Source organism: Rhea pennata, chromosome 18, assembly GCF_028389875.1.
Source record: "Rhea pennata isolate bPtePen1 chromosome 18, bPtePen1.pri, whole genome shotgun sequence".
Taxonomy (NCBI): Eukaryota; Metazoa; Chordata; class Aves; order Rheiformes; family Rheidae; genus Rhea; species Rhea pennata.
Genome location: NC_084680.1, coordinates 9,324,257 through 9,348,917, shown reverse-complemented (window position 1 = coordinate 9,348,917; position 24,661 = coordinate 9,324,257). Strand labels below are relative to the sequence as shown.

The 24,661-nt window shown below is 41.1% G+C and overlaps 1 protein-coding gene across 5 annotated transcripts in view; it reads right to left on the bottom strand.

Annotated features, from left to right (window-relative positions):
• FUBP3 (far upstream element binding protein 3) overlaps positions 1 to 24,209 on the bottom strand; it is a 42,229-nt gene extending 18,020 nt beyond the window's left edge. For 4 of the 5 annotated variants that reach the window (XM_062590863.1, XM_062590866.1, XM_062590865.1 and 1 more), the window contains exons 1-9: positions 24,097 to 24,209; positions 16,739 to 16,844; positions 9,938 to 9,988; positions 9,416 to 9,449; positions 7,377 to 7,426; positions 5,689 to 5,760; positions 4,465 to 4,522; positions 1,791 to 1,953; positions 802 to 900 (exon numbers count right to left, since the gene is read on the bottom strand). In XM_062590863.1, coding sequence (XP_062446847.1) covers positions 802 to 900; positions 1,791 to 1,953; positions 4,465 to 4,522; positions 5,689 to 5,760; positions 7,377 to 7,426; positions 9,416 to 9,449; positions 9,938 to 9,988; positions 16,739 to 16,844; positions 24,097 to 24,183 — 720 coding nt within the window. In that variant the 5' untranslated portion in view covers positions 24,184 to 24,209. The remainder of the gene's footprint in view (positions 1 to 801; positions 901 to 1,790; positions 1,954 to 4,464; positions 4,523 to 5,688; positions 5,761 to 7,376; positions 7,427 to 9,415; positions 9,450 to 9,937; positions 9,989 to 16,738; positions 16,845 to 24,096) is intronic. The other variant, XM_062590864.1, reaches the window with a different exon arrangement.
• Positions 24,210 to 24,661: the final 452 nt, after the last annotated feature.

Below are 24,661 nucleotides of genomic sequence, written 5' to 3'. Positions count from 1 at the left end.
ACTCAAACCTAAAAGCCCTGTTCCACTACACCATTTGAAAAATGCCACCCAAACACACCATGCCTAAGCAGCATCCACTGTTCCAGCAACTTGTCATTAAGGAGATCCTATGAAATAGACAGGAGAGCAAAACTAGATTTAAATACTTAGCAAGATACGAAAGACACTTGCTGAGAAGTGGAACACGCCACAACTTAAGTTTAATTCTTAACTTTAAGTACTTCCATCATGCTGAAATCTTGCGCTCTCTAGTTGATAATGGGTTTTTGCTTCAAAGTAAGAACCACAGGCATGAATATATTTGTAGAACCCTGACACAGTGGGACTGCAGTACTAGTATTAACCAAACCCCTTGGTTTCAGGAGTTGTTACAGGCTTTATTTTAATTACCTGTGTCAATTGGCTGTCTGAGATGGCAAACCTTCCACAAAACTGTCTTAAACACGTAGTTAAATTAGTCACTAAGAACCCATTTATGTAACATATCGCTACAACTTTTGCTTCACAGATTGGAAAGCATTTCAAAGACACTTTCTCCAAACCCTCCTTCTCAACTCTTCTACCCACGTCTAATGCCTATTTGAAGTAAGAGCTAGGTTAAGCTGTAGACAAGCCAACACTTGCTAGTTCCTGTTTTGACTTGCTCTAAATACTCAAGACTATAAATGCACAGAACAAAAAAAAAACAGCAGGGATCATAGCATTTGCAGTTGGATTTAGCTCCATTAGATGCTGACAAATATCCCAGTGCTTAAACTACTCCTCAGTACTCAGCGGCAACAGCTTACTTTTATTACATACCTGTACTTTAAATGCATCTCCAGTAATACGGAGGGGTTTATCTGCTCCAGTAGGCAACGGACCATCTTGGATCATAATCATTTTCACACCCGTTCGCTCCTGAAGAAAGAGCACAGAGCACTTTGCTAAGCAGAGTCCCTAAAGCTAGCAACTATGTTTTGGTTACTAAATATTATAGAGGTCGAAGTAGCAAGTTTACAGAAGCTACCTTAGCTCTTCTTGGGTACTAACAGCATAAATTCAGTAACAGTCCTAGAGTGTAAAGGACTGAAAGCATGCTACTCCTGAAGACCTGGATAACTGAGTATCTTGCAAAAAGAGAACCCCTCTACCTCAACAACTGATTTTCTAGCTCTTTCCAAAATCTGTAGCTGTCTGCACACAATAGTAATTGATTGATCAGCCTTGAAATTATTGGATGACAGAGGCCTAGGGAAGGCACTCTATAAAAATTATATTTTTGGTCTAAGTTCATTTCTGAAAACCTTTATTCTTTAAATAAAACTGTACAAGATGGAAGAATAAAGAATGTCTAGGAACATAGGTTTATACATAACAAGATACTTTTAATTAAAAAGGGGAGGGATGGAAAAGGGAAGACAACAAACACCAGCCTTACAGATTAGTAATGGAAGAAAAACAGCATTCTACAGTAGCGTGGCTGGCATTAAAAACTACCGCAGCAGCAGACTACACATAGCCTTTTCTTGGCTACAAGGATCGCCTCCTAAACAGTATACATCAAATTTTATCTAAAGTACACAAGTTTCTTTCACAGTTCTGGCAAAACTCCACTACATGTGTAGCTGAGGCCAAACTGATTTCTTTTTAACGCAAGATCGGATTTGAGTCCAGCTCGCCGAAGGCAGAAGAGCAGTCCCTGCTGTAGAAGGTTAGAGCATTTAAGGCTCTCCATTTCAGCACACTCTTGTTGATCTAGAGAAGCTGCAGTAGGGGAGAGAGCCCTAAAGTAAATGCATCTTGCGCACCTGCAACTGTTTTATTGTTTCACCTCCTTTGCCGATGACTAGACCCACTTTGGATGCCGGGATCAAAATCTCCTGAATCGTACTGTTGCCATCAACATCGTTGTGAAAGCCAGGTCCATTCCGACAGCGATCTACAATCTGCCCCAGTAGCCGTTTTGCTTGTCTTGGAAAAGAATCGAAGGAAACAACCATTAGATAACATTGTTCCATATGATGAAGCGACTAGGAACCACTGGAATGTGAAGCAATTGGGGAGAGAATAAGTGAAGAGATGAAGGAAACCACAGTTAACACAATGGTTTTTTGACCCTTTTGGTATACAGTTTCCCCTAATATGATTATTTATAAGCAGTTTGATTTCTGAAAGGGGGAGACAGAAGGAAGAGCAGCAGCATGCTCTGCTATCTTTGGAAGTTAAGGATAACAGTTGAGTTACAGCAACTGGGGTGCACATTGTGAATGAAAATAGTCTAAATCCTAATTAAAAATATATATATGCCATTTCTGATAAATCTCAAGCTCCTCTCTCCTTCTTAGTCAAGACAAAACAGACACTGCTCTGATACCAACACAGCATGTTGGTTCACCACTCTCCAATCAGTCACAGGCAACTGCCTTGCTCTTCTCTGCCCACTCTTACCAGCAGCACCAGAACACTGTTCTAACACAGCCTCTGCCCCAAGCAGCAGCTGCTGAAGCTAGGTGGGAAAGCAAGGCAAGGATACTGTGGCAGTAACCAGTGAAAGACTGGTGAGAAGAGACAGACAAAGAAGCATTTGGGAGATTAAAGATACCTTCTCCAATATCTCTAACAGGTCAGATGTAGCTGACAGTGGCTTCCCTTCACCTTGGGAATTGCTAGTACCAACAAATCCCCTTCTCCCACAACCCTCCAAGGCAGTCAGAACAAAGGTAGCAGTTCCCTATTCAGCCAAAGGCAGTGTCTTCCCCTCTCCCTACTTCATATAAAGCAACGTCAGCCACCCTAGGACGACTGTCTCATTCGTCGCAAGCAGATGTTCACAGCTCAACAGGTGATGATCTAAGGCTGCAGAGATCAGAGCACCACTTTCTCTCAACTTTCTCACAAAACAAGGCAAAAGGCGGCATTTCTGGAAGTTCATTTCAAATATTCTGAAAGAGCCTTAAGAGATTTTATTCATCTACCTTTCCATTTTGCACAATGTTCTTTTTGTGATAATATAAAGACTGCAATAGCTAATACGACGTATTTCAGATTAGAAGAGGCTGTTTGGAAATTAATCTGTTAGTTTGTCACTGAATATAACTAATAGAAACACTCCTCACTTAAAACCCTTCACAAAGTAGTCTGACACTAGATTAGTTTTTTTTACTTCATTTTATTTTTCCCCAAGTAGCCTAAAAAGTAGCTCAGACCACCAAGTTGACAACAATTTTAGTACAGAAGCAAATTAAGTTTCATCTAATTCCAAGTTTTCAGCAGCCTTCCTTATTCTGCTTCATAAATTGAGTGTTCCCCCTTCTTTTTTTTTTTTTTTTTTTTAAGACAACATTGGACATGACTACATTTAACTGCATATTTCAGAACCATGAAGTCTTTCAAAAGAAACTAACTCTCTCACATTATCCCCCAATTGCATCTCATCAGGCAACACAGCTTTTTAATATTTTGCTCTTGTTCTGAAACATCTTTTGCAAAAAGGAGGAAAAGCACTTCAATACCAGCAAGAACACATTGCTTGCCCTATAATGTGAGCTTGCCAATTATATTTATTCTGGCTCACTGCTTGCAGTATTATGGTAGAGTAAGGAGATTTAAGTACCCTTAGATCTCTTAGGAATGGAAGAATGATGAGCATCATCTCTTTTAGAGACGGTCTTTGTGCCCATGTATTTTCACTATCAAATGCAACTCAAAGATTTCCAGATGGATTTTAAAAAACCCACCTACCCAAAGGCTGGGGAGAGAAAGAGCAGCTCCATATGTTAAGTGTGTTCCTGTAAGCCTGAGGATCCTGGATCCAGTTCCAGCAGGAGGTCCTCAATTGGTTTGTGAGAGTCTCAAACTCAGCTCCTGGGAAGGGGGAGGGAGGAAACACTGTCCCTAAAGTTTCTATAGGCCTAAAGAGTAGAAATCCCTGCTGGCTGGCCACGTGTCTCTACCATGCAGGGATCAGAATTCAAGACTTTAGTTCAGTCCTTTGCTTCTCACTGGCAGAGATGCAGAGGCAAGCACACCCATGGGCCTCATGCTGCTCTGCCACAACACCAGAAACCTCCAGATTACTCTGGAGTGGCACCAACAGGCTTTGGAGGCCTCATGCAGCCCTTCTTCAGCTTGAAGGATGGTCATCAATACGAGAAGGGAGGCAAAGGGGAGAAGAGAAGTACCCTTCAACAACTTGGTATCCTGGAAAGTTGCAGTTACAAAACTGCATCCTAGGTGCCCTAAGAGCAACCTTGCCCTGCGGAAGGGAATTCCATGGGAATTTCTGCAGAAGGTTCAAACTGCAACTGGAAAAAAGCCTTTGAGGTGCACAGTTTAAAGGATCAGACCAAGAGGTTCTATGCACCTCAAGTTTCTCTAGGCCAACATATGCTGGTGCAGCTAACCAAGTAGAACCACTGACAGAGCACAGCATTAGGGAGAAGAGAGAGAAGGAGAAAGGAGAAAAATGAAATCAGAACTCACTCAATGCTCTCTGGCGTCCCGGTGAGTACACAGGGCCTCTCAGGCATCCCACCACTATCTACAAAGGAAAAAAGAAGACAACAGGGATTGGATACTTCCCAGTTCTCAGCATCCAAACTGCCTTCACTAACCAGGCAGGTAGAGGAATGCTTACTCCTCTGACGCAGGACTAGACAGTTTAACTGTAAATGACAGGGTAGTGAAAGATAGCTAATATAAAGGACAAACTGCTGCCTGAAAAGACGAAGTGGTGAGTTGCAATCCGAATCCATGCCTTCATGCAGCTTTGTAGGTTGTACTTCACTACAATCAAGTCCTAGAAGCAAATGTGAGTAGTATTTATTTATCTATTAGTAACTCAGAAATGTATTCTTTCTGAAGAATTAAGTCTTGTTCCTACAGAATCTTAAAAGACTACTACAATTTGGGGGGAGGGTTGTTTGTTTTTGTTTTTCAGTACTTCATGGAACTGCACTTCCCCAGGTGGCCTTTTTCCTTATAAAATCATACTCTTGGCAAGCATATAAAATTCAAAAATGGCAGTTGCTTCAGTAACTGTTAAGTACTAATGAAAATGCTCGATCTGCACATAGCATATGTTAATGAATTCAAATACATCCAGGGTCTACATGTTTAAAATGATTTGCTGGATGTCTGCATTTCTTTTAAAGCCTTCTCCACCAATTAGAGAGAGGTTTAAGGATCTAGATTATATTCATGCATGGTTTCCTACACAGCACTGTAGTACAGTCTTCCCAAACACAGGCTGCAGCACTAGCACAGAGCATTGAATGGTCCCGTCTCCCCAGTGCATGGTGCTTTGTACAAAGAGCTGCTGCTACTCTCCTAAAATGCCTTCTGCCTGGAGCTGACCAGACTAATCAAAAACAAAACAGCAAGAGCTGAACAAAGAGGTACCGCTAGGCAAAAACTAAATAGCTGCAATTTTTGCTGTAGGAACAATATGAAGTGTCCATTTGCACTGAACCCATCTGTTGGTTAAAGATAGTCTCTTAATTATTTCACTGCAAAACCACCTGACACACCTGCTTTTTATGCTAGTAGAAAGGTCAGCCCCAGAACAGCCCTCCCATGCATGTTTGCCTACTACAGCATTTGTTAACAGGGATAACACATTATGAGCTTTGCAATGCACCTGATGTAATGGACATAACATCCTTCAGCATTACAACCTGTTCGCCTACCCTAAAAAGAGGCTCTTACCTGGAGCAATTTGAATTTTGCAGCCAGACTCTGCCTGAATCCGTGAGATCTGTTCACCTCCCCTGCCGATTACTGAAACAAATTCAACAAGCATCAGAACAGGCTGTTTTTCTGAGTAACAATGAAGAACACCCTTCCCATCTTACTCTGTTGTGGCTACCTATAAAGAAGCAGTTCCACTCAACTGCAGAACAGGTATCCACAGTACGATCAAACATACATTAGTGGAAAAACAGTAAGATTTTTCTGCTGAAAGCTGTTCATTACCTTAAAAAAAAAAATCTGTCTTGTGCCGAAATGAAAACACACAGTGGGTTAGAAAAAAGGCTCTAGTTTGAGCCCTGCTAGAAGAGCCATTCTGATATGTCTCGTTCAACCTGAACCAGTAAATGAGTTACTTGGGGTTCTAAAAAAGCCAAAGTTGTTTGCTTTTATTTCTTTAAAATTCTTATCAACTGCCTCTTTCCAAAGGACATGTTATTTGTCTGGGCTGTACTCAAAGAGAACTTTAAATACTGAAATGCTCTATCAAATGATAGAGCATTTCTTAAGTGAAAATGAATATTCATCTCCCGTAGCTCTTTGGAGTCAGCAAATAGTTATTCACCAAAAAGACATACTGAGGAGAGAATGTGTGCCCATCACCATTCATGTCCTTCCCAAACTGCAAAAGGGCACAAGTGCCAACTCAAACAGGTATGCCTGGCTCAAGATGCTCACACAGGATAATCTCTCGTGTGTGGATTTGCCATCCCCCCTCCTCTGTCTGACCTGAACCTGATCAGATTTAACACACATGATGCAGCAGTAAAGTATCCAGCCTCCCTTCTCACAGAGCTACAAAAACCCTCTGATATCCCTCCAAACATGTGCATCAGGACTAACAAATACAGAGGTCAGACAGGAGGAGAGGGCTTCCTTTACAGAAATTCAAGTGTTAGTTTTCTAGCTTTTTTAGAGTCTGGACAAAACTTCACACTAAGAGGTAATTATCACAGTCTGTTATTGTCCTTTTTACTCGCCATATACCAAATTGGAAGAGACACACAGAAATCTAGTGGAAGAAGAGTAAATACAATCACTGCAGTCACAACAGCAGGAGGGTGCCATTGAAAGGAAGAGTAATGATCATCCATTGGAAGACAGAAATTAGGATGAAGCATGAAAGAACAGTATCAGGAATGCAAGCCTAGAAAAAAAAATTTCATTCGAGCAATGCATGCTGGTTGTTTCCCTGCAGTAAACAGATAAAATGAGAGTTGACTCACGGCAAGTTAAACAGAACTTACATCTTTTAAGATTTAAGATACTGTTTCTCTCCCTCAACTCTCACACTGTTACATATTCAAAGAACATAATATGTTTCAATGAGGGGCAAATAAATTCACTTTTGACCTGCTTACATGCTACGGTTGTCGGAATTTGAGGGAGAGAACCACTACAGCTCTCAGTAACCGGTATCACACAGTGTTGCTCTTATGCTGAGACACCAAGTTTTTCAATGCAGTTTGCACCTGGATTTTAAAAACAGATCATCCAGTCCCTATGAAGAGGGCATCAGACAAGGCTTATCCAAGGCCAGTAAATACACAAAGCTTCTGAGTGTGTCTTATTCTGTCTGTCAGAATAAAGTGTTCCTGCACAGAATATATATTAAGAAACAAATCAAAAGCATCCAAGATACTTACTGAATCCAACCATTTTATCAGGCACTTTGAACTCTTCTGTTATTACAGCCCTAAAAAAAAAGAGAGAGAGAGAAAAGAAAATCAAATAGTCATTAAAAAAAAAACAATTTAAAAGACAGCTATGTCCTATCATGGAAACCAGGAACAACATATAAGGCTTCTGCACAGACAAGTAAACACGACGTCACAGTCAAAATCATCTGTTTTGGAAGGGACTTCTCAGGGGTCACCTGCTCCATGCCCTAGCTGGAAAGAGAATGAATCTAATTTCTCCTACACTGGATACATTTCCAATCTATTCTCCATTATCTTCAGTAGAGCTGACTGAATAACCTCTTTTTGCCTTCTTGCTCCAGACAGATTTAACGGAATAATGGCAAAGTATCTTTAATATTTAGCTCAGACCTTCCAGGTCACAGTCACTGTCTACTACTTCTTGATGTGCTCTTGCCAAGAGAATTAACCAGTGCCAAACCTGATAAAGATGTCCCCTCTAATATTTGTAGATTATTTGCCTGCCTGTCCTTATTATTTTCTTTAGAATTTATAAAAACCATCTTAAATTATCCTTTGAATTCTTACCATCTCAAGACTTCAAAAGCCTAACACTCTTTGGACTTTTCTCAGTGTGTTTGTGCCTCAAAACACAGTGCTCAAAACAATTTCCTAAGACCTAAACAGAGTTAAGAGGTAGAGAGGAATTACCTTTCATGGTTTTTTTTTTGCTTAATTATTTGTATCTTGTAGAAAATACAACACAATGAATAAAGAACTTACAAATTTCATAGACTGAAACAATCACCATATACAATTTGTCCAGCACTCTCAAATGCAATGAAGTATCTTCAGAATAACTTCAGCGTAGGCTTTCTGGTGAGATAAATTAGATCTATCCCATCACTTGCTTTACACCAGTTAGAGAAGGTATGAAATACACATTAGGCTTCACCATCTAACCTGTAGATAAAATACTCTCCACTGTCTGAGAGCCTCTACTCAGGCTCCACAGCACAGATGCCAGTGCCATCCATACCTGCAACAGAACGCAGACTCCCACATGCTACAGGGAGGCTCAGAGCTACTTTTGTTTTAATTTGGAATAAACCTAGCCTGTTGCCAAGATGTCCTGTCCTGCATTACTTGCCTATCTCCCTGTGCTGGAGGAGTGGTTGCAGCTGGACAAAGACACTAACATAGATGAAAGCCAACCACCAAAACCAGAAAGAAGTCATTCCAGGCTTTTCAGCCTGATCAGTTCCTGGCATAAATATCACTGCTAGCAGAAGAGAGATGGCTGGTAGCAGCAGAGCAGACAAGACTTCCCGCTCCCTTTGTGCGGCCCTAGTTGGGCATTAGCTTTAGCTTAACAGCATTACCATGAAAAATAGAAGGCTCTGCAGTCCTTGTGTATATGCCTTGCCCTTTCCACCGAGTCCCCCTAAAAGCTGCTGGTTGCGGTGGAAACACACAACCATTAGCCAAATGAATACGAATCCTAGCTTTAGAAATTTTCTGCCCTTCCTATTCAAGACAGGCAACTCCATAAGAGAAGGATTCCAGAAAATCTGAGAATTTTACTTCTGTGGTAGATAAAATACGCTACATAGTAACTCACACTTGCTTCGGTCTCCCAAAATCACCAAAAGAATCATCCCAGGTGATACTAGATCAACACAACTTTTTAAAAAAATCCACTTGCCTGCTTAATACTTCCAACTCCTGTCAAAGTGCCAGCTTTTTGTTTCTGTGTTTTGTTTTGTTTTGTTTTGTTTTCCCCAAGGCAAAGGAAAGGAAGAGCAGATTTTATTCTCCTCAGTCCTACAGATTTACAGGAACTAAATCCAAGTTTCACTTCAACCCTTTTTTCTTCATCACAGGAAACAGCCTTAAAGGGTTAGCAGAAACTCCAGTCTGGAGAAAACCCAAGCTGACAGTTTCTCCACATTCTCAACCTCTGACTTTCTAACACTACTACAGATGGTGGATCAATAAACAATTAGGATTGATCAATAAATAATAAAACATAACCCACTGCTTACCTTTGATGTACCAGGGCCCCTAACTGGTTACCTACTGTGGCAGAGAGAAAAAAGAAAAAAAAAAATCAAAGCATTAGCACGGATAAACTAACTTCATCCCTATAGAAAAAGAGTTCTTACCATTTCATCAAAAACGAAAGAAAAGCAAAACAGTAATTTAGGTTCAGTGGTTGAAATGAATGCATTATATGGTACAAAACAGGAGGGGATTTCTTGATCAACACACACCATAACCTAGTGTCCAGCTGAACACAGGACAGGAAATTGATCTGCGTCTCCCCATGCTGAGAGTCATGGGAGAAAATCCTGCCTGCCCAAATCCAAATCCCTGCAACTAAACTCCCTCCTTCCCAAATTAAGCCCAAAGAAGAAGGGGGGGAGGGAGGGGAAGAGAGAGGGAGAGAGAGAAAAAAGAATTTTCAAGCAGATTGTTATATACATCCCCCCCCCCAAAAAAAAAAAGCTGAGCAGATTCAGAGATTTAGTCCAGCCAAAAAAGCATTAGAAATCACTTGCACATACTTCTCTCTGTATCTCTTATCTGTGCTCCATGAAGCCCACCTACACGGAGACCTGTTAAAGGAATAGGTCTGTTAAGTAACCTTGCATCACCAAAATTGTACTTTTTAAAACACATTTTATTGAACGTACACATTCCAGCCATTCCTGCAATGTTAGCTGGTGGTCCATTTGTGATTAGCAGTTATCTCCCTAACTGTCAACTCTCAAACAGAAATTTTTTCACCCCAACCCCCATAGATTGAATCTTTCTTGCAAATGTTATTGGGGAAAATATCATTAGACTAAATCATGCAAAGTGGGAACAATTGCCCTGCTGGGCTTCCTACTGGACACTGCCTGCAGCAAATCAGCTAAGAAACAGACCATTTGGTCCTAACAACCAGTTGAAGATTATATTGCATGCCTGGAGGGCCCAAGTAGCAAAACAGATGAAACTGGCCCACAACATGTGATCTGTGACAATAAATTTGCTATTTCAAACTACCTTGCAGCAACCTGCACATTCTCTGACCTGAAATAAACTGGCAATCAGCTGGCAGGGTTAGAAAACGGATGCATCTCACACTCCCCAAATCTGGTAGAAAGATGCATAAAGCTTGTGGCCAGACACGTTACTCAAATAAATGAAATACTCAAATAAAATAGACAAAGAGAGTCAATAACATTTGTTATGTGTCTACATCTTGATAATAGTTCAAGATCAAAATATTGACAGCAAACGTATTTTATTACTCTCTACAGTTCAGTGATAAGACAACTGCTGCGATATTGACTCCCTTAGATTTGTCTCTGCATATTCTTACCCCGAATATAAAAAAGTCTAATTTGATAACTATCAATATTGCAGTTGAAAAAGGTGGGTGATGTAATGGGGAATATTTGTTCTAGCTGATAAGCTACTGCTGCAGAGTTGAGCAAGTATGACCCAACAGAAATTAGGAATCTCACCATCTTGCTCCCATCAGTGCTCAGAATGTTTTTGCTGTATGTATTTAATACATCTTGTAGCTATTACTGTAGAACAGGTTTGCCTTAGCCACAGACTAGGCCATTCATTAGCCCAAGATGCTAGAAAGAATGCCCTTAACACTGTAAGGCTATATTTAAATATCAATTTAACATTTAAATTCACCAAAACAGATATCTCTGCAGTCTTTCACGCTAAGATCACTGCCCACAAATTATGAGACAAATATACATCCAATAATCAATTCCTGAAGTTTACATATGTAACAGAAGAGCCTTCATTTCGTAGCACAGTCTTGGATTTGGAAAACACAACTTCTGCAGGAAAGTCATAGGAACACAAGAAGTCAAATTGCTTAGGTAATTAATGCTTTACGTGTATGTAATAAGGCCACCGATCCATTTCAAGTACCATACAAACATAGTAAGCCATTCACCATCCAAGAGAAATATCATCCATGTTGCATGTTTGTTGTACCAACTGGTGAAAGAACCCATATTAAGCCTGTAGTTATAACTTGCACATGAGATCATTTCTTCTATATTTCATGAATATCCCTGCAAGATCTGAAAAGTAAGGCATAGGAGAGAACTGGGAATTACACTGCTTGCAGCCAGACATGATTTCTTTCTCTTTAAGGGGCAAAACAAATGTTGTGGCTCCTGGTTACAACAATCTAAAGTTTCACTCCTTCTCTAACATGCCCATTTTGCTCTGAAAGACAGAGACTAATAGAGAGGTAAGCCTGGGGCAGCACGCACTTGCTGCAATGCTAAAAACTGACATTCTATTCCACCATCTCCCTCCTAATGCCAGGGAGGGGGTTGAACTCTGACAAGCCACGTACGTATTTCCTGCTTTTTACGTCTATTGAGTACAATTTAACTGTAACTGCAGTCACTTTATTGCAAATAAGGAAAAATACTGAATAAAATCAGCCCAATTTCCTGTTAATAGCACCTGCTAGTTGATAACTCTTCACTCTGCTTTTGGTTTCACCTTAACTGAGTTCTACCTAACAGACACTCAAAACAAATGCAGATTTTTTTTCCACTCCATAAAACAGAGCAGTGCCTCCCACTATATTAATGTGCAGGACAGGAATATACAATCTTGTAGAAAGTATCTTCACGACTAGAATAAAATCACAGCAACACACCTCCTGGCGAGTAGTAGAATATGGGGTTGCATTTCCTACTTTTCAAAATGGGATCATCAGAAATTTTAGCAGGCCAAAGGGATGACACTAATTACCCTGATTTTTCTTCATCATTAAAGATGGCTAATTTCTGAATTAAATGATCAAGAACTAATCAGTTTAAATGTCTGCCTTTGTTGGGAATCACTACTTTTTTCTTTTTTTCCCTTAAACTGCCTTATTTTAAAAAGGCAAGCTGTAAACCTGCAATTTGGAAGAACATTAACATTTTAGGTGAAAAACTAAGCGTTTTGCCAAGAGATCTGAATTCTGAGGCCCATCTCCTGCTACTGTCGCAGCAAGGAGCATAACCACTAACTCCCATCAATAAGAGAAGGACAAGATTTCCGTCTGTCCATCGTTTACTCTGTTTTCATTGAAAACATTTTGATTAAAGTATTACACATTATAGGATCATGTTGTGTTTGAGCTGTATTAGGCACTACTACAATCACATTTTATTATAACAAAATAGGCTGCCTTTGTATTTGGATGTACCACAGAAGCTCAGAGAAGGCGGGAGGAAGTCTTCTCCAAGGTCTCTCATCTTTGTTTCCCCCACACTCAAAGGATGCCTCAGCCTTCAGCTACAACACTGCTTCTTAACCCCGTCTACATCACTGGAAACTTCTTCAAAGCAGCCCCAAATAGGACAAACAAAGGCTAATGTTCAGTTTCTGGGAATCAGTGTCCTTCCAGCAGACCAGAACCCTGCTTCTTTTTAACAAAAGGAAGCTGTTTCTTCAAGAATGGTTTAACACTAAATAAACATGTTAAATCATGCTGGTAATTAGAGTGACCCATTAATTAAAAATGAGGCCAGGAGCAGCAGTAGTTGGTTGTTAACAGAAGGGCTGGGATCTGTTCTCTGCAGCAAGCTGAAAGCACGATGTGCTAAGTCTCTCCGTGCTAAGTCTCTCCGTGCAGAACTAACCCCATGGGCAGTGGTCACTTTACTGAGAAACATTAACTGATATAAGTGGCCATATCAATGCCAACTACAACTTGCTGTGTTAGCAGTACAGATAAATCAGCTCTCCTCCCTGCACTGTAACTATTTGTAGGATTACTTTAAAGTTGTTTCCAGAGAGGGGAAATAAAGAAAATGGGGGAAAAGAACAAACAAAAAACCACACACACACACCCCCCCATTCCGTCTCAAGCTTCATTTAATACCAGTAAGTCAGGTCACGAGGGCCAACCCTAGCAGCTCTCTTTTTTTGATTAAGGTTATGGGAACATTATTGGAAGATTATGTATGAAAGACACTCGCACACATTCTGGTTTCCAATATAATGACAATATTTTTTTTTTGAAGGGCTCTAAAAGCAACTGAATTTGTTTTGACCGGTACACTGTCAGCCTGTCTTAAGACCATTTCCTAAGCTGACATCAATCAGCCATGCCAGCAGTTATTTATAAAAATGGACAGAGAATTAGATTTTCAGAAACAGACAGTTCTCTTCTCACCTTAAATACTTCATAATCCCCAGAACCATTTTTTCCAAGAATATTAAGAACAGAAGTAATTTTCTAAGAAGCATAAGAGCTATGCAAGGGCAAGAAAGTAGTGAGCACTGCACCCAGCCACCAACACCATGTACAGAGGTAAACAACAAAGAAGTTTACCAGCAGGTTTGTTTTCAAGCTATCCAGGGTAACAATGTATTACAGCAACTGTAAAAATATAAACAATCTCTTCTTGACAGTGATGTCCCAATCCATGATTCATAGACAGCAGAAAATGCAGAAAACCCTGGGCAAGCCAGCCTGACTTTCCTTGTTCACAACTACCAGAAGACTAAAAAGACCGAGAAAATAGCGAGTAGGCTCCTAATGCAAGCGTCCTACTAAGGGCAACTGCCATATTCTAGATGCCTGAAGAGGAAGCAGTCTATAACGCCACCGCAGCCTATGAATGACTACAGCATGGATCCTACCACAAACAAATACAGAGCAAGAAACACTTGCTGCTTCAGAAGTCCTCAGCAAGGCAGCTGTTCTGCACTTTCCACAACTCACCCTGGTACATGGTTAGAGAATAGCGCAGGAGGAATCTTGCTGTTAAGTGAAGAACTCATCACATAATCATATTGCAGCACAAGATCTACTAATACCATTAGAAATAAAATCCAGGATAGCCAAAACTGAAAGAACAGATATTTGCTCCTTGCCTGACAATTCTGATTTCTTTGCTTGATTTCAATCCTTTAAATATCATTACTTCTTTCGTTACTCTTCTCTGAGATTGTAGAGATCAGATTTTTGGGAAGGGAGTGGTAGAAAGCTGTAAAAACTACGTACGTATTTGAGGCATCCAAGTGCAAATATAGTGCTTGAAGCTACTGAAAAACTGCTAAAAACAAGGTCCAACACTGACACACAGGGTAAACAAACACTTGTAAGCCTCTACATCGGCAGAACAACTGCAAATACAACACTCAGGAGTGCACCCACTCTCGAAGGCTTGCCTAGGAATGATACCTGCTACATGGAATCATCTATCACAAAGCGAGAAGGCAGCAGAAACCAATTCATAGCACAGATTGTAACTGTATGGATACAGTTTGTGCCAATGCAAGCAAGGTTCAGCAAGTCACAGGGCTCCCCAGTAAAATTTTAGGTACAAAGTCTAACTTTTGCTGTCATAGAGCATTATGACCATTTTGCACATTAGAAGTTCATTAAAAAAGATATTGCCAAAAAGGTGAGATTTCTCATCTCAGTTCAATCTGATGAAACAGCGAAGAAATAGGTAGGACTAATGTTATGAGTAATTACTTACTAGAAGTCTAGTTTCATTCATTTTCACATACAATCATTTGATCTGAGCCATTTAGACACAGCTCAACTGTACTGCATTCATTAAATTAGTTCTGAAATAAAATATTCTTAAAATCAATGGCAAAATAGGATCTATCTGCACCTTCTATTCCCCATGTTTCTGGAATGGAAGAAACATCTGATGACAACATTCTTTGAAATCATATCTATGACTGGACATTTGTTTCTGCTGAGCGCATCTTTAAGGAGAGAGGAAGCTGGGAAAAACTGGAAAGGAAAAAAAGGCTAGAATATGTTTGTAAACCGTTTCTTTGCAGTTGATCTATCCTAGCAGCTAGAACTATACTAAACAAGTCTATTTTGATCACAAAAGAACAGCAAGGTTTCACAGTTCATTGCTTGACAGCTCAGCACCTGGCCATACAGAAGACCAACATACACCAATACATATACCAATATATACCAGCCTCTGGCTTCTCGTAGACTTAGTGACATGCCAGCCTAAGATACAAGGTGCAGGTACCAATCCATAAATACCCATTCTTTCCTAAAACATCAAACCAAAAGAGGAACAGCTTCCTGCTCAAATACAGCCACAATATCAGAAAACAAAGCAGACCATGGTATGTTTTCAGACAACAGTAATGACAGCAAATCAGAGTCTCCAGATGAAAGAACTTCTCTCCATGCTCCAACGTGCTTTTCAGAATGAGAAGTAAAAGTGAAGTATTTTCACCCTTTGCCTCATGTAGCCTTGTATCAGGCCAGAGAGAGAAAATTCTTTCAAGATACAGTCCTAGGCAGAAGCTTTACTTACCTCCTCAGTGGTCTTTCACATATTTTATGGGGAAGAGAATGATCATGCAGGACTATGTCAGTAAAAACACTAGAGCAAACAGGAGGAAAACGTGGCCATTTTTTTCCTGATAACTAACCACAGGAAAAGGTGAGCTTTTTGCTTTTATACAGCAGCAGGTAACAGTGTAAACATTCTTCTTGTAACAGTGCACAGCATTATGGATTTGTTAAAAAAACAAACAAACAAAAACAAACAAAACACACCTGTTCTAACCATTTTGCTGTTCCTGCCAAAAACAGGAAATGAATACTAATTTTAAAGGTGTAATAATTCATACAGTATTAACTCATTACAGTTACCTGATATAATCCACCCAATAAATTACTCTTACACTGTGGAGAATGTTAAATGTGTCAGAGATTTAAGAATCCTCATAAAGAATAATTATGAAAAAATATAAGCCTAATATGGAAAGCTTCCTTTCAGTTTGCCTCAACTTCCATCAACGCCCCTTCTCCTTAAAATCCATGTACAAAGCTAAGCAATCAGAATTCTTGACATATACTCAACTGCTGTGCTGTGGCGACTGCTAGTCATGAAAAGAAGCAAACTTAATACATGCTCCTATATGCTGCCTGTTCTCTGAACACAAGGGAGGCTGGGGAAGGAGAGCTGAACTATGCACGTCTGTCACCCTGTGCATGAGCTCCAGCACAGTTTCAATAAGACCTCGCCTTCACACTACCACAAGTAGCAGTCTTCACACAGAAGAAGATTTAAACTACAGAGTTAATCTGCTGATTCTCAGAGACCATAAACACAGAACTGCTTCAAAATAGGAATATGGAGGCCTAGGATAACACAGCAGTACAGCCTAGGAGCCCTGTGCTATCTGGTAAGACTAAATAGCACAGGGAACCTTACATACAATTTCTACACACACACGCTCAAATGCACTGGGTAATCTCTGTCCTTATAAAAGATAACAGCCTCAATACATTGATTTCAGAAAATGCATCCACAGGATTCTCTGTCTACTCATAGCCAACTTACCTCCATCATCCAGGGGCCGTTTCTGTACTCCATAACCATAGACCGACGGGTCCACAAGCGTTGTAGAATTATTCAAGTGAGGAATATCTCCAATTTTAGCAGCAATCTATAAAAGCAGATGATAAAAATATGATTAGCATATCTGAAGTGTCAGCTACCACAGCTAAACCCTTTCTTCCAGGAAAGCATTTACCCCAGTCTAGTCTTCTCTCAGTTATTTTCTATACAGGTGCTTTTGTAACACAGTTGCAAAAAAGCAGTGCTTTATTTGTAAAGTAAACAGCTTTATGTTTGCTTTTTGTATTTGTTTCATTAAGATTACATTCACCTAGCTCCCCTTCCTCATCATGAATATGTATTTAGTCCCTAGAATATTGTATTTAGGCTGGTTCATTCAAAGAACAGCAGAAAAGCAGGATCTAGCCAGAAGAAAAGCTCAAACAAGCTCACCAACTTTGTCTTGGAGAAGCTGCCATCACCACAGCCACATAGGAGAAAATACGCTTCCTGCTGCATTTATGGATATCCAGAAATTTAGAAATGCACACTTGCACATCTGCCTGAGGGGGAGACTACACAGGGAGGAGAACATGAAAATACGCAGCACAAGGACAGGCTGGGCATCTCCCTGTTATACAGGGACTGCATCAGTCTGTTTACTGTATGAAAAATAAGCTAGTAGGTCTAGAATTAGTTTCAACTTGCTGTGGAGGTCAATATAGCACAAACATGACTAACACTGGCTGTTCCTCAGCTTCCAGCCTTTTTGTAGGGGTTAACAACCATTCTCCACCAAACTAAAATGCAACAAGGATATCTGCAGGAAAGAAGAGACATTCAGGTATCACAGCAAGGGACCAAGTTAAACAAATAAAACAAGTGGAGAGATATAAATATCATTTAATAAAAGTGAAAAGTTAAGCTCATCTCTAATGACATTTGGGAGACATCTAGATGGATGGATGCTGACAGAAGTAAGCTCTTTCACCTGCACTCCAAGCTAACTGGATGCAAGCCAACTCTGGTATGGAAACCATAAAGGCACATTAGTTCAGCACTGCACCTGAGTTAATACCCGTCAGGGACACGCAAAGTGAAGCCTCACAGCACCCCTTGCCTTCATTGAGACATCCTGCTTTAAAAAGCAAGTACAAGATAAAGAAGTTGCAGAATAAATATAAGCATGTTGTATTCTACATTGTTCCAAATATGAGCATATTGTGTTCTACATTGTTTTCCTCCCCTCCCAACAAAGCAAAAATCACTGAATAGGATCTTTATTAGAGGTCTGATTGCTCTTTCCACTTATTCCCCCTCTGGACTAAATCTTCCATCAAGCATTTTCACATCAATCAATTTTATATTACTATATTATAATTGGGATTTCAACAGAGAATAAGCAATAAGAACAGACAAAAAAAGCATTTTATACAGATATGCTTTAAATGTAGCCAAGGGCAAATGACAAAAAGGTGTTTCTAAAATTTTAAAGTTTTATTGCAACAAAAAGACAGTTCAAAAACTCAGGTTGTTGACACTATCAACTGCTACAGTGGAATAAACAGTTGTCCAAGATTAAGAACTACACCGTAGTGAAAAAAATCTATTTGAAATAACCTCTATGGATTGAGGGCACTGCTTTTAGAAAGAAACTAGAAAAGAAAACATTCTCTTTTACGCCTTGCATGAAAAGGGCTCCAAGTTTGGACGATTTTCTTCTCATACTTCATTCTCTCCTGTCCTCCTTCAGATAGACAACCACCTCAATGTATCAGAAATGCCAGGACCTTGAGAACACAATCTTGACTTCCTGCTTTTACCCACAAGATTTTGACCACTTCTTTGGATGAATACTTGAAAATATAACACTGGACAGTTAAGCACAAGGTGAAGCCAACATAAGGCCTGTCAAAGAGGAAGTGACATTCAGTTTTAACATAGTTTTAGCACAGTGATCATGCAGCAATGCTTTTTGATGAAGATGCTGATGCCCAAGATGCTTTTCAAAAACTGGTAAGTCCACAAAAATACAATTCTGAAAGCATTAGCACAGAGCAGCCCTTATCCATTCCATACTATAGCGTGTCAAGTGATGCCTTACTTTTATGCTGAATGCTACATCTCATCCATGATTCTAGTCCTTTACCTACATGGTTTCCCCTTACATACGGGATGCAGAAGAGTTTAATGAAGGTACAAAGAGCATAGATGCTTCCTGACCACTTCAATACTGAAAAATAAAGTTTTAAAAATAATTTAAAACAATTTATTAACAGCTTTCACATCCTAACTTACAATCCAAACTTACACTAAAGGGACTGTGTCAGGTGTAACATACCCTGACATGTTTTGGAACATTCGATTTTAACATGCCCTTCATGAACTTTCTTCCTGTTAGTAGGTATTTACTTGGGAGAGAGAGCACTGTAAGCTGATAGTTTGGATCTGTAATCCCACACTCAAGGGGAAGAAAAGTCTGTAGATATCCGAAGCTGGCCTACAGAAGGAAGCTGGCATGAAGCATAAAGGTGTGAACAAATAGATCACTGGCACTAAGGCTGTCGGTTCCTGGAGTAGGAAAATATTACAAATCCCACCCTTGTGTACTGCACAACTATCTCCCTGTATGTAACCCTCACAGGAAAGGTCAAAATAAGAGAGCCAGCACCATTTTCACTTAAAAAAAAAAAAAAAAAAAAAAAAAAAAAAAAAAAAAAAAGAGTACACCTTTATCTCGAAAGCCTCCCAGATGCCACTGGCTTACACACAGACAACAAACCATCTCACTGTAGTAGAAGAAATACCCTGCAAAATTAAGCATTAAGCTTTTAAGGTAGATATAGCAGTTAAAACAAGTTTCAACTTCTTATGTTTAACTTACAATGGGAACTTCAGTTTTTACTACAGGTTCTGCCGGGAGATAAGCAGAAAAGTTAGAACATAGCAAAAGTAAGCAGACCTAGCTCTTATCTGACTAAATGACCTTGAGTAATGTACTGCTAGCCATCGCTTTTGTCCCCCAGCATGTCAGTCATCAGGCTTCTTTTTTTTTTTTTTTTTTTTTTTTTTTTTTAAAAAAACAATACATTTATTCTGTTGAACTCTAAAACACAATGGGAAAAGCCTCACTACCATGGAACTGTTGCTGCATTGAATCCCCCCAAAATTAGACTCTCCCAACAACACTTTAAAGGACACAGTACAAACCTGACCTACAGAACTGCAATAGTAAAGTTGGGGGTGGCAGAGCATGGGGAAGTTGTGTGTGCTTTGCAATTTAAGAGAAAGATAAAATGAAGCCACTGATGCAAATGGAAAGCTCTGCTATTGTTTAAGTATTCTTTTTTTTTTTCTTGCTATGTCTTGCATTTCTATCCTCCTATACCTTTAGCCCCCTTTAAAATGGTAATCTAAATTCTTTCAGAAATTAAACTTATTTGCCAGACACAAGACCCACACCACCAGTATTTGCAGAATTCAGCTTTCAAAAGAAATGCCTAGCTTCAGGGAAGCAGCTTTCCAGGCCACTCTGAAAAAGAACAGTAACTAATAATATCACAAATTCCAGATATTAGCAGGATGTGAAAAAAGTGAAGCACTGTCATCTGAATCTTTAGACAATTCTAGTGCTGCTGCTACTCTTCCCATTTATCACGCAGAATCCTCAACTTAGCACAACAGCCATTTCTCCAGAGCACTGCAGGAGCGGGAAAACCATCCACAGTTGTTTAACTGCTATGTCACAAATGGTTTTCCTAAATGCTACAATAATAGCAAATAATTTACCCTAAATCTTTTTGAGGATGATCTGAAAGAATAGTCCAAAGGGGAATAAAGAGAATAAAGTCTTAAATCCTTTCTCCTTCCTGCAGAAAATTAGAAGTGGAAGCTTGATATTAAAGAGATTTTAGATGCAAGACCTGATAAAACTCACAGTAAGTCTCAGGCCATTCACCTGCTTCCAAGGTACCGAAGACAACACCCTACAGGCTTAGCAGGCTATAGCCTTTCTTCTTTTCACCATTCCGAGACATTCAGATTCAGACAATACGTAAAACAGATTACAAGAAGGACATATACAAAGAGGGAATCAATTAGTCCTGCAAATTAATGTGTTGTACTGAAAATAAAACTGCCAAGGAGAACAGGAGAGAGGCATGAACCAAGCAAGACACTGTTCTGTTAACGAGAATAAGCCTCAAAGACTGTCCAAAGAGCCAGCAGTTCTGCTTATTTTCCTATTCATAAATCAAAAGGAGCACAAACATCCTCTCCCTCTACCCCACTCCAAAAAGTGGCAGAAAAGCCACTCTGCCTAAGATCAGCTGCTTCAATGTACAGACTAATCACTGCATACGAGCTCCAAGTTAATCCACTCAAATGAGACGCAGTCCAGAAGAAGCAAGACAGCCTACCTCAAAGCCTTAGCATTCATTTGTAAAAGTGCTTTTTATTATACCTCAGACATTTTAAAACTATACAGAAGTCCAAGCAAGTCCACTGCAAACATCAAAAGCAACGTATGTGTTACCTCTTTTGAAAGTATTAGAGTTCTTATGTCAGCTCACTTCACAATGCCTTTGAAGAATGCAGTTCCTGTGACTGATCAGCAAAGTCTTTGCTATCCTGAATAGTTTAGTTATTATTAATAATCAAGCACTGTATGCTGTAGCTCAAGTTCAGTATTATGATCCTCATGAGAACTGAATTTAATATATTTGAATTCTAATCTTAAGTGTCAGATTAAACTTTGAAAGAGTTCAGATGTCAAACCAGGGATGCCATGCTCACACTGGGGAAACAAGAACTAACACTGAAATTTTTCTTCCTCTATCTCCCTCCCTTACAGCAAAAGAAATACTCAAGAAAAGGCTATGACACTGGTTATAAGTACTAAAATACTTGACACCTACCTACCAGATCAGTGTAGCTCAGGCAAATATTAAACATATTTAATGAAAGCTCTGCCATCACCACCAGAGAAATGTTAGGAGTAACTGCCTTACATCCCACCTAGTTCTCAGTCAAAAAAGTTCATCTCAAATTGCTAGGTTTGTTGAGGTAAATATCTGTCCATTTGGGAACTAAGATCATCTTAATTTGTATTCAATAACAAGTCCTCAATGACAATTATTTAGTCCTGTCATACCTGGGCAGTAGAAGACTACCTAATCCCCTACAAAGCCTCTACGGAACTAGATTAAATCAAGGATTTCCAGGAGGAGGAGAACAGAAGGAAGGGAAACAAAGGCAAAATATGGTTTTGCACTTGCAAATGAGTCTTTTCATTCCACAAATATTAATGAAAATCACATTCATCAGGCAGCATGCAACTCACTGCAAAAATGTAGGCAACTGCACTCACAAGAGCACATGTACAGCTCACATTTCTCACACAGTTTTTTTAGTGAGAAAGATACCACAGAGATCGCTACACTATAGTGCCTGACTTGAAGTTTGCAGCCTTGAAGGTTCTGAAGCTTCCCCAACACATTCAAGGAAACCCAACACATACATCACAGTACAAAGAATTTAACCAGTAAGACCAACAAAATCAGAGTAAATAACCATAAAAAAATTATGGAATTATTTCTGTCTCTTTCATATATGGACATACAAGGCACCCTAACTTTCTCTAGGAATTTGACAACAGCAATCATACAAGATAGATCAGAACCAATTTTCAGGTAGCTCTGCATTTCAGTTTAACACAGTCCTAGACACTCCACTTTAATCTCTTACTGATCAGGTGAGTGGCATATACCATGGCACTTTTCATACACTCACAAAATAGTTTCAACAAGCTGCAACTGATCAGCAAATAATGGATTATTTTCTTCTATCTAACCAGGTTGTTCAAAGATTATTCAACTGCTAACAGGCAGAAAATACCAGATATTCAATGAGATATTTTTGCAATTAAAGAGCTTCAGTAATAGAAGACCAAGTCAAGACAAACGCAGCTGCAATACTTTCCAATTCAACCGCATCACGTAGATAATCCTGGACTATTAGCAAACCTTTCAGACATCACATACCATCAAGGACACAGTGCTTTGTCAGACACTGAAAAATGTGACATGTGGCCTCATCTGGAACACAGCTAATACGTAACTTGTCTGCTACATACCACAATATGTAAGCTTAGATATAAGGCTTTAAATCAACAGGTGAAGAGCAAACTAGCTTGTGTGTTCTTCTGGAAAGGTGCAACACATTCATCTAGGACAGCTACTGCTTCTGTACAGTTTACTGAAGACAGCACAGAACAAGCATCTGCTGCCATACCAATTCACAACCAAGCCACAAGCGACCATAAGCCACTTAAGTTCCATTAGAATGATCGCTTGAAAGGTCTCCTGGTCCAGCTTTCTTTCTTCACAAGCGTCTCAGTTAAACGAAAAAAAAAAGGAAGGCTGGGCAACAGAAGGAGATTCTCTCACTTTGCCTGTAACATTGGAAAGACAGTAAAGTCAGAGTCTTCAAGCATCAGGTGGGCCTTGGTCCTAGCAGTGAGTCGTACCTTGTTGCATATTATGCGCAGTTACTAAGCACAAGTAAAGAGCAACTTGTTCAAAGCTGGAATTAACACCTGTGACAAACATGGAACAAGAAAAGTGATGAAGAGTCACAAAATTTGTACAGCAAGCAAAGTTTGCCAAGCAACAGCTTCCTGTTTCCGAAGCCACTTTTCACAAACTTAGGAGCACAAAATGTTTGCAGTATCCTATACTAAATAAAGGAGCATTGATTTTTGCAGGGCTCATGTCTTTCTTCTAGAGTTTCCAGTTCAACACTGCAAAAGCTCTGAGATTGCTTTGGAGAGTAATTCACACTCCCTTCCCTCTTCCTCTGAAGAGGAGAAGCAAAGCTTTCCTTCTGCTAGAGTTTCTATTGACTAGTTTAGAGCACAATTAAGGATTTGTTTAAAAAATAAATTAGCGATAGCTCACCCCTACTCATTACAAAGTTTAAAAATGCAGTTTGGCAGAGGAGAGCTCCCACAAGCAGCAAACTGCCTCCTTCACCGAGAAGCAGTGCTTTTGCCATGTCACAAGCCCTGGCCTCAACCCATGCGGCACAGAGACCATCAGGCGAGCCCCGCGGCCGCCCCAGCCCCTCCGCCGGCCGCCCCGCGGCCTGCTCCCCTCCCAGCGGCCCGGAAGGGTCAGTCGCAGCCACGGGCCCTGCCAGGGCCGGCTGAGAGGAGCCTCTGGCCCCGGGCTCCCGGGAGAGAGCAACGGCGCCGCGACCCTCCCCCTCCCGGCGGCTCCTCGCCTAGCCTCAGCCCCGCGGCCTAGCGGCGGCGCCGCGGCCTCCTCCCGGCCCCGCGGCGGGGCTCGCCAGCCGGCGGTTACCTGCCGGACCCGGTGCAGGGCGTCGACGAACCCCTCGGGCTTGATCCCCACGGGCGCTGCGCTCTGCCCCTGCGCCAGCTCCGCCATGACACGCGCCCCGCGCCCGCCCGCCGCCGCCGCCGCGCCGTCCCGCCGCTCCGCCCGGGGACCCGCACCCGGAAAGGGAAAGAGCCCCCCACTTCCGGCGGAAGTGGGGCCGGACGAGGGGGGAGGGCAGGGGACGCCGGGACGGGGGAGGGCAGCGCGGGGCGGGGCCGGGGGGCTCGCACCGTGACGTCACGGCCGCTCACGTGCAGCCCACCCCCCACGAAGGGGGGGGGCAGAGCCTTGCTGTGGGGAGCCCCACGGTGGGGAGAGCCCCATGGCAGGGGCAGGGCTGTGGGAAGCCCCACGGTGGGGAGAGCCCCATGGCAGGGGCAGGGCTGTGGGGAGCCCCACGGCGGGGAGAGCCCCATGGCAGGGGCAGAGCCTTGCTGTGGGGAGCCCCACGGTGGGGAGAGCCCCATGGCAGGGGCAGGGCTGTGGGGAGCCCCACGGTGGGGAGAGCCCCGTGGCAGGGGCAGGG